At 45.3% G+C, this 20,692-nt stretch overlaps 1 protein-coding gene across 5 annotated transcripts in view; it reads right to left on the bottom strand.

Moving 5' to 3' along the window:
* Window positions 1-20,692, bottom strand: part of MEI1 (meiotic double-stranded break formation protein 1) — a 957,414-nt gene that overhangs the window by 398,466 nt on the left and 538,256 nt on the right. For all 5 annotated transcript variants that reach the window (XM_075833602.1, XM_075833600.1, XM_075833605.1 and 2 more), the window contains one exon: window positions 6,003-6,171. In XM_075833602.1, the coding sequence (XP_075689717.1) occupies window positions 6,003-6,171 (169 nt within the window). The remainder of the gene's footprint in view (window positions 1-6,002; window positions 6,172-20,692) is intronic.

Genomic DNA, 20,692 nt, shown 5'->3' with positions numbered 1-20,692 from the left:
GATTGGGGAGAGAGGGCATCCCTGTCGGGTACCGTTAGTAGAAGTGAACTGACTTGAAAGGGCCCCATTTACATAAGTCTTGGCCGTTGGACTAGAGTAGAGTAGAGTAGAGTGCTTGAATGGCTGAGTATATGGGTCCCTCAAATCCAAATATAGATAAAACTGAAAAGGCATAATCCAAATTAACTCTATCAAATGCCTTTTCGGCATCAAGTGATAAAAAGAGAGACGGAAGTTTAGATTTTTCCGCAATCTGTAAAAGAGAAAACAATCTCCTAGTATTGTCTGGGGCTTTTCTCCTTGTTGTAAATCCTGTATGGTCTCGATGGTCCCAACAGTCTATTAGCCAACATTTTAACATATATCTTTTATAACTTGATTTTTAGCGCATTAAATAAACAGTGACTAGATCCCTTAGTGTAATGACAGGAAGGAGGTGATGGGAAAGTGAGCCCTAATCTACCCACCGCCCTGTCCCTGCCTACTTGCAACGACCCGCCCTAGGCGACGGGGTACAACTGGGCGGCGGTCCCTACGCTGTCTAAGTGCACGGGAGAACAAACAGGGAACACGCAAGGTAAGGGGCAGTAGCCACGGAACGCCACGAGGAAACGGAGCGGTGAATGGGAGTCAGGACCAGGAGGAAGTGAGTATACCAACGTGGGCACGGAGACAGAAGCAAGCCAGGGGCAAAGCAAGGCAGGTTGAGCGGAACTGCAGCAAGGCAGAAGCAGGCTGGAGCGAGCAGCAGTGAGGCCAGGAATCCAGAAGAATTACAAGCAATGAGGAAGAGAACAGGGCAGGTAATAAAGGACAGGGGGCGGAGCTAACTCTGACTGACCAGGCCGCGATAGGCTCTCCCACTCCTGAGCCTGCCACCCTGGTTGGTGGGAGACGATGTCAGTCGAACAGGTCTGGCCTCAGGTGTGGATTGATTAATCCCAGGAGTATACCTGGACGTAGTACCTGGCAGATTCCTAACAGTACTCCCCCTTTTATGAGGGGCCACCGGACCCTTGCTAAGAGGACCCGGTTTAGTAGGGAAGAGAAGGTGGAACCTCCTGATCAATACCCCAGCGTGAACATCACGGGCAGGTACCCAAGTCCTCTCCTCCGGCCCGTATCCTCTCCAATGGACCAGGTACTGGAGGGAGCCCTGGACCATCCTACTGTCCATAATCTTGGCCACCTCGAATTCCACCCCCTCAGGGGTGAGAACGGGAACAGGAGGTATCCTCGAGGGGGACCAGGACGGGGAGCAGCGTTTAAGGAGGGAGGCATGGAAGACGTCATGTATGCGAAAGGATGGGGGCAGCTCCAGACGGAAGGATACAGGGTTGAGGACTTCAATGATCTTATAAGGTCCAATAAATCGGGGAGCAAACTTCCTGGACGGGACCTTAAGGCGCAAGTTCCTGGACGACAACCAGACCAAATCCCCGACGACAAACCGGGGGTTAGCAGAACGTCTACTATCCGCCTGAATCTTTTGTGCGCTCTGGGACGCAAATAGGTTCTTCTGAACATGGGCCCAGACAGTGCACAGTTCCCGATGAACATCCTCTACCTCAGGATTATTGGAACAACCAGGGGAGACAGAGGAGAACCTTGGGTTAAACCCGAAATTACAGAAAAACGGGGAGACCCCTGACGAGTTACTGACCCGGTTATTCAGGGAAAATTCAGCAAGGGGAAGGAATGAGACCCAATCGAATTGACAGTCAGAGATGAAACACCTTAAATATTGTTCCAGGGATTGGTTAGTCCTTTCCGTTTGGCCATTGGTTTCGGGATGGAAGGCAGAGGAGAAGGACAGATCAATCTCCAACTTTTTACAAAAAGCTCTCCAAAATAAGGAAACAAATTGTACCCCTCTGTCAGAAACGATATTGACTGGGGCCCCATGGAGGCGCAGGATGTGTTTCACAAACAAAGAAGCTAACGTCTTGGCGTTAGGTAGCTTCTTAAGGGGCACAAAGTGGCACATCTTGCTGAAGCGGTCGACTACCACCCACACCACCGACTTGCCCTGAGATGGAGGAAAATCGGTGATAAAATCCATGGAGATATGGGTCCAAGGTCTCTGGGGAATGGGCAAGGAACGTAGTAGGCCTGCAGGTCGGGACCTAGGGGTTTTGGACCTAGCGCAAACCTCACAAGCGGCGACGTAAGCCCTAACGTCTTTAGGCAGCCCAGGCCACCAATAGTTTCTGGTAATTAGGTGTTTGGTGCCCAAGATGCCAGGATGACCAGATAGAGCGGAGTCATGGTTTTCCCTGAGTACCCTGGGACAAGACGGCCCCCACTCCCACCTCGGATGCGTCAACCTCCACAATAAATGGCTCCTCTTGGTTGGGCTGAATCAGAACGGGGGCCGAGATAAAGCACTTCTTGAGGGTCTCAAAGGCCTGGACGGCCTCAAGGGGCCAATGGAGGACATCAGCACCCTTGCGAGTAAGGTCCGTAAGAGGCTTAGCGACGACCGAGAAGTTGGCAATAAATCTCCTGTAATAGTTGGCGAAACCTAAAAAACACTGTAAGGCCTTAAGGGAGGCAGGTTGGACCCATTCCGCCACAGCCTGAACCTTGGCAGGGTCCATGCGGAATTCATGAGGAGTGAGGATTTGCCCTAAAAATGGTATCTCCTGTACCCCAAAGACACATTTTTCAGTCTTAGCAAACAGATTATTCTCCCGAAGGACCTGGAGCACCTTCCTGACATGCTCCACGTGGGAGGACCAGTCCTTGGAAAACACCAGTATGTCATCAAGGTACACAACAAGAAAATTACCCAGGTACTCTCTCAGGATTTCATTAATAAAATTCTGGAAGACAGCAGGGGCATTACACAACCCAAAGGGCATGACCAGGTATTCGAAATGACCCTCGGGTGTGTTGAACGCAGTTTTCCACTCATCCCCCTCTTTGATGCGGATAAGGTTATATGCCCCCCGTAGATCGAACTTGGAAAACCATTGGGCTCCCTGAACCTGATTAAAAAGATCCGGAATCAAAGGAAGTGGGTACTGATTCCTTACGGTGACCTTATTCAGGTTACGATAATCAATGCACGGCCTAAGACCACCATCCTTCTTCCCCACGAAGAAGAAGCCAGCACCTACAGGAGAAGTCGAGGGGCGAATGAAACCCTTGGCCAGGCATTCTTGGATATACACCCTCATAGCTTCACGTTCAGGACATGAAAGGTTAAATATCCTACCCTTAGGAAGCTTGGCACCAGGCACCAAATCGATGGCGCAATCGTAATCTCTATGGGGGGGGCAACACCTCGGAGGCCTCCTTAGAAAACACATCGGCGAAGTCCTGAACAAACTCAGGAAGCGTGTTTACCTCCTCCCGGGGAGAAATAGAGTTAACAGAAAGACATGACATAAGACATTCACTACCCCATTTGGTGAGATCCCCAGTATTCCAATCAAACGTGGGATTATGTAACTGCAACCAGGGAAGACCTAATACCAGATCGGACGATAATCCCTGCATCACCAGTACAGAGCACTGCTCCAAATGCATGGAGCCAACCAGGAGTTCAAAAACAGGAGTATGCTGAGTAAAATAACCATTAGCAAGGGGAGTTGAGTCGATACCTACTACAGGGATAGGATAAGGTAAATCAATAAAAGGCATTTTTAGAGACATAGCAAATTCCACAGACATGATATTAGCAGATGAGCCAGAATCCACGAAAGCACTGCCCGTGGCAGACCGGCCAGCAAACGAGACCTGAAAGGGAAGCAAAATTTTATTGCGTTTCACATTAACGGGAAATACCTGTGCGCCCAAGTGACCTCCCCGATGATCACTTAGGCGCGGGAGTTTTCCGGCTTCTTATTCTTGCGCCTGGGACAGGTGTTCAGTAGATGCTTGTCGTCCCCACAGTAGAAGCAGAGACCATTCATTCTGCGAAACTCCCTACGTTGTCGAGGGGACATGGAGGCCCCGAGTTGCATAGGTACCTCCGAGTCCTCCGTGGAGGGGCGAGGAGACGGGACCTCGGGGGGGATCGCAGAAAAGTCAGAGGGGAGCACATTGAAGCGTTCAAGCTGACGTTCCCTGAGACGTCGGTCAAGTCGTACTGCTAGGGCCATAACCTGGTCAAGGGAGTCAGACGAGGGGTAGCTAACCAGCAGATCCTTCAGGGCGTCAGATAATCCTAACCTAAACTGGCACCTTAGGGCCGGATCGTTCCACTGAGAAGCTACGCACCACTTCCTAAAATCAGAACAGTATTCCTCAACCGGTCTCCTACCCTGACGTAAGGTCACCAGCTGACTCTCGGCTAAAGCAGTCCTGTCAGCCTCATCGTAAATGAGTCCGAGGGCAGAGAAAAAACGATCCACAGAGGAAAGTTCAGGGGCGTCAGGAGCCAAGGAGAAGGCCCACTCTTGGGGCCCTTCCTGGAGTCGGGATATGATGATACCCACCCGCTGGTTCTCGGAACCTGAGGAGTGGGGTTTTAGGCGGAAATACAGTCTGCAACTCTCCCGGAAGGAGAGAAACGTCTTACGGTCCCCTGAGAACCGGTCAGGTAACTTGAGGTCAGGTTCTAGAGGTGAGGTGAGGGGTACTACTAAAGCAGCGTCACCCTGGTTGACCCTCTGGGCCAGGGCCTGGACCTGTAGGGAGAGGCCCTGCATCTGCTGGGTCAGGGTCTCAAGGGGGTCCATGATGGCGTCAGCGTAGGAGAAATGGTAGACTAGGTAAGGGCTTGTAATTATGTAATGACAGGAAGGAGGTGATGGGAAAGTGAGCCCTAATCTACCCACCGCCCTGTCCCTGCCTACTTGCAACGACCCGCCCTAGGGGACGGGGTACAACTGGGCGGCAGTCCCTACGCTGTCTAAGTGCACGGGAGAACAAACAGGGAACACGCAAGGTAAGGGGCAGTAGCCACGGAACGCCACGAGGAAACGGAGCGGTGAATGGGAGTCAGGACCAGGAGGAAGGGAGTATACCAACGTGGGCACGGAGACAGAAGCAAGCCAGGGGCAAAGCAAGGCAGGTTGAGCGGAACTGCAGCAAGGCAGAAGCAGGCTGGAGCGAGCAGCAGTGAGGCCAGGAATCCAGAAGAATTACAAGCAATGAGGAAGAGAACAGGGCAGGTAATAAAGGACAGGGGGCGGAGCTAACTCTGACTGACCAGGCCGCGATAGGCTCTCCCACTCCTGAACCTGCCACCCTGGTTGGTGGGAGACGATGTCAGTCGAACAGGTCTGGCCTCAGGTGTGGATTGATTAATCCCAGGAGTATACCTGGACGTAGTACCTGGCAGATTCCTAACACTTAGCTTGACATTTTCAATGACTTTTCAATGGCTTTTGTTGTGTGATATCTCGCTCCAGCAAGTTATCAGAATCAAGTTAAAGATGGCTACATCCGTACACATCAAATGTTTGGAAGGTGTATGAACCCCTGTCCATATGTCCCATTAGGGCATATAGACGTCAATGAGTGGGGTCCTTCACTTGGGACGCCACTGACCTCTTTGAGACAAAATTTATCACCGCTCTGGCAGACTCTGGCTGTCCATAGGTTATTTAGATGGCTATTCATCCGAATGGACACCATATAATACTAGATTTCCCCGGCATTGGAATAATAGGCTCAGTCCACAGAAAAACAATGTGACTTGCAATAAATGTATTTTTGGAAGCCATTGTCTTTGTGGATAATGGCTTTCCATTAAACGCAAGCAACATTCTGACTAGTGCTAATCGTAGGTGCATCAGTGGATTCATGCACTAGTGGTAAGGCAGCTTGTCATTTATAAGAGCTGGAGCCACAAGAAGGGTTACTCTTCACGGCTGTTCTCATTCCAGATTGCAGAGCATGTTCGGGGGCAAGCAGCCTAGGGCTCCTTTGGTGCCCTGGATGGGACAGTCCTTAGTCTCAAGAAAGAACCAGGGTAATTGAATGAAAAGTTGAATACCTATGGTACTTGGACTATCCTTAGTTAAAATTAACAGAATATCATAATTTACCTGTCCTCCATAAGGTAAGCAACACAAGCAATAATCAGTAGTGCTTGCTGCTTGCATCTCAGTACCTCTCTATCATTTTGGGAATTTGGTGACTCCAGTAAGATTGAAATAAATCCCTCTACGCTGCCTTCGATGTGGATCAAGGTCTTTTTCAAAATATCAAAGACTTCTGTGGAGAAAGGAACATCTCTGTGAGTAATTTAACTATGAATCTATCCAGTTTAAATATAAGGTTTCAGAGTATGTTTGGCATATACAAAGAACATATCAATAGGGCCCTATTGACCTGACTTATGCCAAAAGTATGTCCTTTTGGCATACATTGGGTAGGTATACATTGGCATATTTTTTTACTATGTAGAATAAAGTAGCTAACTATGCTATTTAATATGGAGGCATCCAATAAAAAAATGTATACTGCGCTGTATATTTATATTTTTAAATTATGGGCAACGTATGCCTCTATATGCCATATGTCGGAACCTTCCGTAGGTGATTGATGTCTTCTAATACCCTCAACGTGTACCTATAATGGAATGTCCAAATGCTGTGTGAATAAAGCCTAAGTGACACTACAGTAAATGTGATAGCCTATGAGAAGGCATTAAAAATTAGAATACAGTAAATGTTAACACATCTTTCAAAAGAGATTATTAAAAAAAAATAAACTATACACAAAGAGTAAAAAAAATGTGTATTTTTAATTAATGAATTGTGAAATCAGTAATTAAAAAAATGTTTGCTAGATATTACAATTGAGAAACATATTTAAGGCCCTTTTAAACAGTCCAATGATTGGGCAGCAATCAGCCAACAAATAAGCAAACACTAAATTGTCAGCTGATTGTATCTTTTATGTGACCCATAACATCATTGCTTGTTGGCAGCATATCTTCTTGTGTAAACAGGGGATGTGCTGCCAACAACATGCTAATGTACGGGGATAAAACAATCATTTAAATGGAGCATACGAGCACCGATCAAGATGCTGTCATCGTCAACCGCTTGTTTACCAGGAAGAAAATATGTCCGTTTAAAAGGGCCCTTCGGGCATGTCCAGACGTGGCAGGATTGCTGTTAGGGTATGTGCACACACACTAATTACGTCCGTAATTTACGGACGTATTTCGGCCGCAAGTTCCGGACCGAACTCAGTGCAGGGAGCCGGGCTCCTAGCATCATAGTTATGTACGACGCTAGGAGTCCCTGCCTCGCTGCCGGACAACTGTCCCGTACTGTAATCATGTTTTCAGTACGTGACAGTTGTCCTGCAGCGAGGCAGGGACTCCTAGCATCGTAAATAAGTATGATGCTTGGAGCCCGGCTCCCTGCACTGTGTTCGGTCCGGTACTTGCGGCCGAATTACGTCCGTATATTACGGACGTAATTAGTGTGTGTGCACATACCCTTAGATTCCACTGAAGACAGTCCGCAGTGGAAATCTGCAGCAGCCGTTTTTTCCATTGGTTTCTATACCTTTTTAGGTAACTTAGTTCAGACGTTGCGGAGAATAATAGTGCGGAATTTAGGATGCGGTGCAGAATTTTCACTCCAGCATGCACATTCTTGTACGGAGAAGCAGCGGAATTTCACTGCAGATTTTAGCCTTTGCAATGCAAAGGCTGAAATCTGCGGCAAGTCCACTGTGATATCCGCAGCATCTGAATTACCTGCGAAAATATGCAAATCTTGCTGCAGTTTAGTTGCATAATTGCCACGAATTTGCAGCGGAAAAATTCTGGCATGTCTGAACATGCCCTTATACTCATTGAATTCATAGTTTAGTCTCTAGAGCCAGACACATAAAGGTCATAAAACTGCAACAAACACGGCACACCATAAATTCCTTACTCTAGAATTAACAATGCAATAATAGTAACAAAGTAATCAAAATGTATTGTATTGAAAAGGATCATTAGATGTAGCCGGTGACATCTGTTTCTGATTGATCATGCATTTTATGTCACAGGATACTTTTCAAAGCTATTGACTGACTGAGCAGGATCATGGTATAAACCATGTTACTCCATAGAACCAGAAAGTGATTTTCTTCTCTTAGGCACTCTGAGGGTGACTGTTTAGTGCAGGGGTCTCAAACTCGGCCGGGTAAGTGGGCCGCATATAGAAAAAATGGGAAGTTGACGGGCCGCATTACTTTCAAATTTGATACAATACAAAATTATTGCTAATCAATTAGTTATTTGAACTACTAGAACACTATATTACTAGAATAATAATACTGCATTACTATAATAATAGCGCTAGGTTTAAAATTTGAGAGATTTCTCCAAGTGCTTATTTCAACAATCCAGCTTTCCAGTTTAAGTGTCGCTAAATGCAGTCCGGCGGCTCAGTTAGCACACATGTCAAGATTGGGCAGCCCCTTTTTAGATAGTGCCGCAGTGCCCTCTGTGGATGCTGCCGCAGTGCCCTCTGTGGATGCTGCCGCAGTGCCCTCTGTGGATGCTGCCGCAGTGCCCTCTGTGGATGCTGCCGCAGTGCCCTCTGTGGATGCTGCAGCAGTGCCCTCTGTGGATAATGCAACACACCCCTAGATAAGGCCACAGTGCCCTCTGTAGATAAGGCCACAGTGCCCTCTGTAGATAAGGCCACAGTGCCCTCTGTAGATAAGGCCACAGTGCCCTCTGTAGATAAGGCCACTGTGCCCTCTGTAGATAATGCAACACACCCCTAGATAATGCCAGTGTCCTCTTCAGATACTGTCACACACCCACTTGTAGATAACGCCACAGTGCCCTCTGTAGAGGCTGCCACAGTGCCCTTTGTAGAGGCTGCCACAGTGCCCTCTGTAGAGTCTGCCCCAGTGCCCTCTGTAGAGGCTGCCCCGTGCCCTCTGTAGAGGCTGCCCCAGTGCCCTCTGTAGAGGCTGCCCCAGTGCCCTCTGTAGAGGCTGCCCCAGTGATGTCAGGATCTTGCCCAGAGCTGGAGTCCCAGGCAGAGCGCTAGTAGGCTCTTCCTGGGACTCCAGCTGTGCTCCTGACATCACTGGGACTCCTGCTCTGGGGAAGCCCCTGACATCATTGTCGATGTATGGACAGCGATGTCAGAGGCTTCCCCAGAGTCCCGGAGCAGAGCCGATAATAGCGCTCTGCCCGGGACTCCGCTCTGGGGAAGACCCTGACACACTGTCCATATATGGGCAGATATGTCAGGGAATTCCGCATCGTCCCGGAGCAGAGCCTATACTAGCGCTCTGCCCGGGACTCCGCTATGGGGAAGACCCTGACACACTGTCCACATATGGGCAGCGATGTCAGGGAATTCCACAGAGTCCAGGAGCAGAGCCAACACCAGCGCTCTGCTCCGCTCTGGGCAAGACCCTGACACACTGTCCATATATGGGCAGCGATGTCAGGGAATTCCACAGAGTCCCGGAGCAGAGCCGACACCAGCGCTCTGCTCGGGACTCCGGCTCTGGGGAAGCCCCAGACATCGCTGTTCATATGTGGACAGCGATGTCAGGGAATTCCACAGAGTCCAGGAGCAAAGCCGACACCAGCGCTCTGCTCCACTCTGGGCAAGACCATGACACACTGTCCATATATGGGCAGCGATGTCAGGGAATTTCACAGAGTCCCGGAGCAGAGCCGACACCTGCGCTCTGCTAGGGACTCCGGCTCTGGGGAAGCCCCAGACATCGCTGTTCATATGTGGACAGCGATGTCAGGGAATTCCACAGAGTCCAGGAGCAGAGCCGACACCGGCGTTCTGCTCTGCTCTGGGCAAGACCCTGACACACTGTCCATATATGGGCAGCGATGTCAGGGAATTCCACAGAGTCCCGGAGCAGAGCCGACAACAGCGCTCTGCTCGGGACTCCGGCTCTGGGGAAGCCCCAGACATCGCTGTTCATATGTGGACAGCGATGTCAGGGAATTCCAGCGTCTCGGAGCAGAGCTGATACTAGCGGCTCTGTGTCCCGCGGGCCGCAGATGACAGCCCCAGGGGCCGCATGCGGCCCGCGGGCCGCGTGCTTGAGACCCCTGGTTTAGTGGGTGCAAATACAATTACTAGTTTAACTCCATACTTTCCAACTGTCCCGGATTGTGGGACATTCCCGGATTGTGGCGGCCGGTGGTATGTCCCGATGTCAACTTTATCTATAACTTTTGCTATAATAACCAGAACGGCTATTTTTCTGCATTTTTACCATAATAAAAATGTGTTTGGACACATTAAAAGATGCTAAAGAACTGCTTAATACCACCTATCAAGCACGGTGGAGGAAATTATGGAAAAAAACTATGCCAGAATTGCTGTTTTTTGATCACCTTGCCTCCCAAAAAAAAGGATAACAAGTGATCAAAAAGTCACATGTACCCCAAAATGGTACCAATAATAACTACAGCTCGTCCTGCAAAAAAACAGCCCTCGTACCACTACACGTATGAAAAAATAAAATAAGTTAAGGTGTAAAGGATCTGCCAGGCACAGCTTCTGTGTCAACGCCCATAGGTAATCAGTCTGCACCTGCTTCTATGTCTGTGAGACTGACTCCATCTTCCACCACTCAGGATGGCAGGCTTAGGAGTGGGATAGCCTATCACAGCCTGGCCAGACGGAGCTAGCTCCCGCCCTCTGTCTATTTATACTTGCCTTTCCTGTTCCTCCTTGCTTGTGATTCTTCTCTTTGGTTTCCTGGCCCTGCTGCAGCTTCTGAACTATTTGACCCTGCTTCATACTGATCCTGGCTTACTGACTACTCTCCTGCTCTGCGTTTGGTACTTCGTACTCTCCTGGTTTGACTCGGCTTGTTTACTACTCTCCTGCTCTGCGTTTGGTACCTCGTAAACTCCTGGTTTGACTCGGCTCGTTCACCACTCTTGTTGCTCACGGTGTTGCCGTGGGCAACTGCCCCATTTCCCTTGGCTTCTGTGTACCCTTGTCTGTTTGTCTGTTGTGCACTTACTGAGCGTAGGGACCGTCGCCCAGTTGTACCCCGTCGCCTAGGGCGGGTCGTTGCAAGTAGGCAGGGACTGAGTGGCGGGTAGATTAGGGCTCACTTGTCTGTTTCCCTACCCCCATCATTACATAAGGCTTCAATAAGTCAGGAAAGAAAAATATGCGTTTGTGCAGGCCCGAGGGGAAAATTTCTTCTGTTTCAAGTGGCGATTTATAAAGGGCCTAAAATTAGGGACCAGGAAGGGTAGGACCCAAACATATCTGCTGAAAGCGAGGGCGCCCGTATTATACCAGTACAACACTTCCCAGCTAATTTCCCCAAACTGAAAAGGTGCGGAGTGTGGACCAAAAGGGGGTTAAGAAAGGACATTTATCAGTGCGACACTGGCCTGCGCATAAAGGATTGCTTGACACCGTAAGAAATATTTATGGATTATTTTATTGTTTACCGCATTATTATACCACCTGACTATGGGGGTACATCAGGGGGATGTACTCTGCCCAGCTCACATATACCCCACATTATAAACTGAAATATCAGTAAGGCTGGATTCACACGGGCACATTACATCCGTAATGGACGGAACGTATTTCGGCCGCTAATCCCGGACCAAACACACTGCAGGGAGCCGGGCTCCTAGCATCATAGTTATGTCTGATGCTAGGAGTCCCTGCCACTCCGTGGAACTACTGTCCCATACTGAAAACATGATTACAGTACGGGACAGTAGTTCCACGGAGAGGCAGGGACTCCTAGCATCGTACATAACTATGATGCTAGGAGCCCGGCTCCCTGCAGTGTGTTCGGTCCGGGATTAGCGGACGAAATACGTTCCATCCATTACGGACGTAATGTGCTCGTGTGAATCCAGCCTAATACTCAAACAAAACTACTACCAAGCAAAATCCACGCTCCAAAAGCTAAATGGCGCTCCTTCACTTCTGAGCCATACAGTGTGCACAAACAGCAGTTTACTTCCACATATATGGCATCGCTATACCCTGGAGTACCGTTTTAACAATTTTTGGGGAGTGTGTCTCCAATTTTTGGGGAGTGTGGCACAAGCTGGGCACTACATATTTCCCACTAAAATGACATATCTAGGGTAAAAAAAAATATTTTCACCTGTGGGTGAAAATGCTCACTACACCCCTTAATAAATGCCTCGAGGGGTGTCGTTTCCAAAATGGGGTCACTTCACAGCGGTTTCTTTTATTATTTCACATCAGAGCCTCTGCAATTGTGAACCAATACTGTGTAAGTTACCAAATTAGGCCTCAATTTCGGATAGTACTCCTTCACTCCTGAGCCCTGTCAATAGTCCAGGCAAAAGATTAGGGCCCCATGTAGGGTGATTCTAAAACCGGGAAACATAGCATAATAATTAGAGAGCACCACATATTGGCATATCTATGGAAAAAAAAAATCCCATTTTCACTCTGCAACATCGAGTGCACACCTGCAAAGCACCTGCGGGGTTAACATGCTCGCTACACCCTTAGCTGAATACCTTGAGGGGTGTAGTTTTCAAAATGGGGTCACTTGTGGGGGTTTCCACTGTTTTGGTCCTACAGGGGCTTTGCAAATGCGACATAGTGACCAGAAACCAATCCAGCAAAACCTGTACACCAAAAGCCAAATGGCGATCCTTCGCTTCTGAGCCCTACTGTGTGCCCAAACAGCAGTTTATGATCACATATGGGGTATTGCCATACTCAGGAGAAATTGCTTTACAAATGTTGTGGTTGTTTTTTTTCCTTTATTTGTTGAGAAAATGAAACATTTTGAGCTAAACCTACGTCTTATTGAAGAAAAAGGATTTTTTTTTATTTTCACTGCCCAATCCTAATAAAATCTATGAAACATCTGAGGGGACAAAATGCTCACTACACCCCTATATTAATTCTTCAAGGGGTGTAGTTTTGTGAATGGAGTCACTTTTGGGGAGTTTTCACTGTACTGGTACCTTAGGGGCTTTGCAAAAGCGACATGGTTCCAAGAAATCAATCCAGCAAAATCTGTACTCCAAAAGCCAAATGGCACTCCTGATCCTTGCCGTGTGCCCAAACAGCAGTTTATGGCCACATATGGGGTATTGCCGTAGTCCAGAGAAGTTGCTTTACAAATGTTGGGGTTCTTTTTTTCCTTTATTTGTAGAGAAAATGAAAAAATTTGAGCTAAAGCTACGTCTTATTGAAAAAAAAAGATTGCTTTTATTTTCACTGCCCAATTCTAATAAAATCTATAAAACCTTTGTGGGGTCAAAATGCTCACTACACCCGTAGATAAATTCCTCAATGGGTGTAGTTTCCAAAATGGGGTCACTTGTGGGGGTTTCCACTGTTTTGTCCCTTTGAGGGCTTTGCAAATGCGTCCACAAACCATTCCTGCTAAATTTGAGCTCCAAAAGCCAAATGGCGCTCTTTCCCTTCTGAGCAATGCCGTGTGTCTAAACAGCCATTTAGGTCCACATGGAGGGTATTGTTTTAAATCGGGAGAAGTTGCTTTACAAATGTGGTGGTGCTTTTTCTCCTTTAGTCCTTATGGATATGAGAAAAAATTAGCTAAACCTACATTTGAAGGAATGTAGATTTTAATTTTCACGGCCTACTTCCAATAATTTCTTCAATAAATCTGTGGTGTCAAAATGCTCATTATACCTCTAGATAATTTCCTTGAGGGGTCTAGTTTCACAAATGGGGTCACTTTTGGGGTGATTTCAACTGTTTTGGCACTGCAAGAGCCTTTCAAACCTGACATGGTGCCTAAAATCCACTAGATGCTCCTTTGCTTCTGAAGCCAGTGCTTCAGTCCATTAGCAAACTAGGGCCACATGTGGGATATTTATAAAAACTGCAGACTCTGGGCAATAAATATTGAGTTGCATTTCTCTGGTAAAACCTTCTGTGTTACAAAAAAAATTGATTAAAAATTAATTTCTGCAAAAAAAAGTGAAATTTGTAAATGTCACCTCTACTTTGCTTTAATGCCTGTGAAACGTCTAAAGGGTTGAGAAACTTTTTAAATGCTGTTTTTAATACTTTGAGGGGTGAAGTTTTTAAAATGGGGTGACCTATTGGGCGTTTCTAAAATATAAGGCCCTCAAAGCCACTTCAGAACTGAACTGACCCATGTAAAAATGGCCTTTTGAAATGTTCTTGAAAATATGAGAAATTGCAGCTAAAGTTCTAAGGCTTGTAACGTCCTGGAAAAAAAAACGATATTAAAAAGCTATGCCGATCTAAAGTAGACATATGGGGGATGTTAATTAGCAACTACTTTGTGTGGTATAACTGCCTGTCTTACAAACAGATACATTTAAATTTATGAAAATGTTAATTTTTGCAATTTTTCACTTAATTTTGGTATTTTTCACAATTAAATACTGAATGTATCGAGCACATTTTGCCAGTTACAGAAAGTCCAATGTGTCACGAGAAAACAATCTCAGAATCGCTTGGATAGCTGAAAGCATTCCGAAGTTATTACCACATAAAGGGAAACATGTCAGATTTGAAAAATGAGGCTCTGTCAGGAAGGCCAAAAGTAGCGGGAAGGGGTTAAAAACTACACCTCTCAAAGTATTCAAAACAGCATTTAGAACATTTCTCAACCCCTTAGGCATTTTACAGGAATTAAAGCAAAGTGTTTTGTTTGCAAAAATACAACTTTAATCCATTGTTACTGTAACACAGAAGGTTTAACAATTGAAACACAACTCAATATTTATTGATCATATTCTGCAGTTTTTAAAAATATCCCAGATGTGGCCCTAGTATGCTACTGGACTCAAACAAAGGCCTCAGAAGAAAAGGAGCCCTTTTTGGATTTTGGGGACTTCTTTTTATTAGGTTTTATTTTAGCCACCATGTCAGGTTTGAAGAAGTTTTGTGGTGCCAAAACAAAGTAAACACCCCAAAAAAGATCAAATTTTGGAAACCACATCACACAAGGAATTCATCTAGGGGTATAGTGAGCATTTTGACCGAACAAGTATTAGTGATTTTATTAGAATTGGGGAGTGAAAATCAAAAATTTGAATGAATTCATTTTTTTTCCAATAAGATGTCGTTTTAGCTAAAAAAAATAAATAAAATATTTCCACAAGGAGTAAATGAGAAAAAACCCCACAACATTTGTAAAGATATTTCTGCTGAGTATGGAAATACCCCTGTAAAGGGAAGTGCTTTCTATGTCAGATATTAGTTAGGTGTGTATCTCTGCCCTCTGGGGGAGAGGGGAGAAGACATTAGACACATCCAATGCATTCACACAAGCTGCCCTTCCCCCCTCACCAGGTAATGAGACATCCTGGGGGGGGGGGTGGAAGCCATAAGCAGTGAACAAATCCAGGAAGAAGGAAGTTCATACTGCTTGCCCTGCCCCACTATTCACCAGGTAATGAGCACATGGCCTCCCCCCCCCCACACTTGCATGTGCATGAGCTTGTGATGTTACACAGTTGTGCACGGACACGGTCAACTGGCCCACACTCAGCCTCTTTCTTCTGCTCCCCGGCTCCACCAACGTAACATCTCCCCTCCTGGTCTCCTCAACCCTCGAGGTCTCCTCTTCCCTGGCTCACCGCTTCACCGATATCCTCTTCTCCAACAACGCCCCTGGACAACGAGCGCTAAGAATCTTCTCCCCTATACAATGAGCTAATACCTACAGTTCCCTAAGTAACCCTTTCTCCCCTGCTCCTCACCTGCACATTCCCATACCCTATTAACCCTTGTAGCCCTGAGTTCCCTAAGTAACTCTTGCAGCCCTCAGTTCCCTAAGAAACCCTTGCAGCCCTGAGTTCCCTAAATAACCCTTGCAGCCCTGAGTAACCCCTAAGTAACCCTTGCAGCCCTGAGTAACCTCTAAGTAACCCCTGCAGCCCTGAGTAACCCCTGCAGTAACTTGCTGTCTCTGAGTTACCTGCATATCCCCTGGTATACAGCAACCCATTCCCCTTGTTAACCCTTTTTCCTCCTGAGTTCCTAAGTTTACCCTTGCTGTCCTTGCTACCTGATTAACCCTTAGTGTACAGGGATAGGTAATGCTGGGTGGGAGTGGGATAGAAACAGTGAGCATGTACATGTGTATTGTATTGTAACGTAACTGTATTCATATGTATGTTTAGGTAAGTGAGTGGTGTTATAACGTAGGATTGTGATACCGTGTTTATACTGTACTACGTATAGTGTGAGTATACTCAGTATATATTAACTTGTTATATGTATTGGGGTATACTGATACTATACGGTGATCGGATACTGTGTTCTGTGTTTGGTGTATTTTATATGTGTACGTGTGATTACTGTTAGTAATAAATATTACCTTTTATTCACTATACAATTGTATTTATTGTACGGTCTTATTCCCTTGAGTAGCAGCAAAGCAAGTAGACTAACTTTAGTATAAGGAAAAGGTAGGGGAACTCGGCATAACCCTAATAACCCTGATTATAAAGGATGTAGTAATGGTTGTTGAAACAAGCAAGTGAAATCCACCATTATACCAGCCCTTTAACAACCCCATACGTGGTCATAAACTGCTGTTTGGGCACACGATAGGGCTCAGAAGGGAAGAAGCGCCATTTGGCTTTTGGAGCACAGATTTTGCTGGATTGGTTTCTGTATGCCATGTCGTATTTGCAGAGCCCATAAGGTACCAGTACAGTGCAAACCCCTGAAAAGTGACTGCATTTGGGAAACTACCCCCTTGAGGAATTGATCGAGCGGTGTATTAAGCATTTTGACCCAACAGTCGTTTCACAGATTGTATTAGAATTGGGCAGTGAAAATAAAAATATATTTTTTTCAAATAAAATGTAGAGTTAGCCCAAATTTTTTCATTTTCTCAACAAATAAAAGAAAAAAGTTACCCCAACATTTCTAAAGCAACTTCTCCAGAGTTTGACATTACCCCAGATGTAGTCATAAACAACTGGGGGGCACATGGTAGGGCTCAGAAGGGAAGGAGCACCATTTGGCTTTTGGAGTACAGATTTTGCTGGATTGGTTTCTGGGCTCTATGTTGCATCTGTAAAGTCCATGTGGGACCAAAACAGTGGAAACCCCAGAGAAGTGACCCCATTTTGTAAACAGCAGGGTCAAATAGTTCAGAAGCTGCAGCAGGGCCAGGAAACCAAACGAGAAGAATCACAAGCAAGGAGGAACAGGAAAGGCAGGTATAAATAGACAGAGGGCGGGAGCTAGCTCCGTCTGACCCTGGCTTGTTGACTACTCTCCTGCTCTGCGTTTGGTACCTCGTACACTCCGGGTTTGACTCGGCTTGTTCACCACTCTTGTTGCTCACGGTGTTGCCGTAGGCAACTGCCCCTTTCCCTTAGCTTCTGTGTACCCTTGTCTGTTTGTCTGTCGTACACTTATTGAGCGTAAGGACCGTCGCCCATTTGTACCCCGTCGCCTAGGGCGGGTCGTTGCAAGTAGGCAGGGACTGAGTGGCGGGTAGATTAGGGCTCACTTGTATGTTTCCCCACCCCTATCATTACAGTTACATATCTTAATGTTGATAGAGACGGATATAAATAACGTTCAATAACCAATATTCAGTGTGTGGCTCATTAGCCCAGTGTCATATATGACTGATGTCTCTAAAGTTCAGATATATAGTACCTCATCTGAGCTTTTGCATCTAGACGGTTATTCAATTATATTCCTTTATACTGTCATGCAGCTATGCAGCTATACAAGGATTTATTAATTATTTATTAGTCCGATTAACCCCTTAATACCGAAGGTATTTTAAACCTTAATGACCGAGCAACTTTTTAAGTTTTTCCATCGTCGCATTCAAAAATTTCGAACTTTTTTTATTTTTGCGTCGACATAGCTGTATAAGGACTTTTGTTTTGCGGGACCAGTGGTATTTTCTAATAGCACCATTTTGGGGTACATATAATTTATTGATTAACTTTTTAATAACTTTTTTAGTGGGGTACTGAACTGAAATTTAGCCATTTTTTTGCGTCTTAATTTTACGCCATTTACCATGTGGTATAAATAACATAATAACTTTATTCAGCAGGTTGCGGCGATACCAAATACAAATTTATATGGATTTTTTTATGTTTTCCTACTTTTACACAGTAAAAAGACATTTTTTTCAAAATTATTTGCTTTTGTGTCAGCATATTTTAAGAGCCATAACTTTTTTATTTTTTGACCGATGCAGCTGTATGAGGGCGTTGTTTTTGCGAGATGACTTGTAGGTTTTTTTTGTACCATTTTGGAGTAGATTCGACGGTTTGATCACTTTTTATCAAATTCTTTTGTACGCAGGATGAACAGAAAACAGCAATTCTGGCAATGTTTTTTTATGATATTTTTTATGGCATTCACCGTGCGGGTTAAATAATGTAATAGTTTTATAGTTGGGTTTGTTACAGACGCGGCGATACCAAATATGAATAACTTTTAACTTTTTTTCATAATAAAGTATTTTGTAAGGAGAAAAAGTGGGATTTTTATGTTTTTTTTTTACTTGGGACATTTATTTATTTCAAACTTTATTTAACTCTTTTTTCTGTCTCAATAGGGGACTTTACTGTGCAAACTTTTGATCGCTATTATAATACACTGCAATACTTTTGTATTGCAGTGTATTATTGCCGGTCAATGTAAAACTGACAGGCACATGTTAGGTCATGCCTCTGGTATGGGATAACAGGCAATTACTAAAGGCAGACCTGGGGGCCTTTGTTAGGCCCCCAGGCTGCCATACAACCCATCGGCACCACGCGATGCACGCGAGGATGCCAGTGGCATGAGAGAGGGAGCCCCCTCCCTCCAAAATCACTGAGATGTGAAGCTCGATATTTAGCGCCGCATCTGAGGGGTTAAATATGATCGGAGACCACTGCCAGTGGTCTCTGATCGTTGCCCTGAAGCCCGAGGCTGTTACTAACAGCCCGGGCTTCAGAAGCACCCCGCACGATTCAGAGAAAGTTCTTCTGAAGTGCCGACGTGAAAACGCGGCGCTTCAGAAGAACTACCCTGAACGGCCGATGTAAAAACACTATACGCCGGTTGTTAAGGGGTTAATATATGTACTGAGACTAACTGAAGCACCTATGATCCATGGGCCCAGCATGGCAGGTGTAAATGTAAGATGTTATATTGTCCACTATTCAGTATTCAATAATAATAGTCAGAATGCCAAGTATTCAGGCATCCAGACGGGGGGAGAAAAAAAAAAAATAAGATAAAAAAAATAATCCTTTTTTCTCCGGTAAACAGGTCGGATAACACTTATATAAATAATGTGAGTAATAACATAATTTGTTGCTCATTTACCACCACAGTATGCTGCACGTTGCTAGACACTTATTGCTCCATCCTTTTCTGATCGTCAGAATTTCCGGGCTTTTCCAGACTACCCGACACCCAGGCTGCTTTCAAGCTACTTACAGCTTAATATACATGGAGCGCTAAGTGCTGGGGCGTTGGGACACCTATGTCATATAGAGGCATATAGTATAGAGGCATATAAGGGCATATAGTGCTGTACCAAGATCCAGTATTTAACTCATTCGCGCTCAGTGACATACTATTCCGTCATGGTAACCATAGCGTTCGCGCTCCATGACGGAATAGTACATCACGGGGGAGAACGGCCATTTCGGACATCTTCCCGACACATACTGGAGCTGTGACAGCTGCTGTCTCATACAGCAGTTGCCGTAGCTCCTAAAGCAAAGCGGTGACCGATCGTGGCTTCTTAGGGCTTAAACTACCATCGTCGGCCCGCTACACGATAGTGGCCGGCGATGGTGGCTATGGCAACCGGACGCCTAATAATAGCGTCCGGCTATGCCATCGACAAAGTCAGGACCCACTATGCTTGCTGTCAGCGAGTAGCTGACAGCTCTAATACACTGCACTACGCATATAGTGCAGTGTATTAGAATAGCGATCAGTGCCTCCTGCCCTCAAGTTCCCTAGTGGCACAAAGTAAAACAAGTGTGAAAAAGTAAAAAAAAGTTGTGTAACAATAAAAAAATAAAAGTTTTAAAAGTAATAAAAGTAAAAATCCCCCTTTTCCCTTATCAGTCCTTTATTATTAATACAAAATAGATAAATAAATAAACAAACAAATAAACTATACATAATTGGTATCACCGCATCCATAACAACTTGAACTACAAAAGTATTTCATTATCTATTCCGCGCGGTGAACGCCATAAAAGAAAATAATAATAAACCATACCAGAATCACAATTTTTTGGTCACTTTACCTCCGAAAAAATGGAATAAAAAGAGATCCAAAAGTCGCATGTACCTAAAAAATGGTACTGATAGAAACTACAGTTCGTTACGCATAAAAAAAGTAATCACACGGTTTTCCTGATAAAAAAAAATAAAAAAGTTATGGCTCTTAGAATATGGCAACACAAAAAGTAAATGATTTTTTATGAAAAGTATTTTATTGTGCAAACGCCATAGGACATGAAAAAAAACTATAAACATATGGTATCGCCGTAATCGTATCGCCCCGCAGAATAAAGTGAATATGTCATTTATAGCGCACGGTGAACACTGTAAAAAAAAAGGGATAAAAAACAATAGTAGAATTGCTGTTTTTTAGTCACCACGCCTCTTCAAAATAGAATAAAAACTGATCAAAAAGTCGCATGGACCCCATGAAAATTGCAATGAATTCCTCAAGGGGTCTAGTTTCCAAAATGATCAGTTTAAAGTCATTTCCCCTGTTCTGGTACCTCAGAAGCTCTGAAAATATGACATGGCGCACA

Source organism: Rhinoderma darwinii, chromosome 7 (assembly GCF_050947455.1).
Source record: "Rhinoderma darwinii isolate aRhiDar2 chromosome 7, aRhiDar2.hap1, whole genome shotgun sequence".
NCBI lineage: Eukaryota > Metazoa > Chordata > Amphibia > Anura > Rhinodermatidae > Rhinoderma > Rhinoderma darwinii.
Note: the sequence above shows the minus strand (reverse complement) of the source record. Positions and strands in the feature narration are given on the sequence as shown.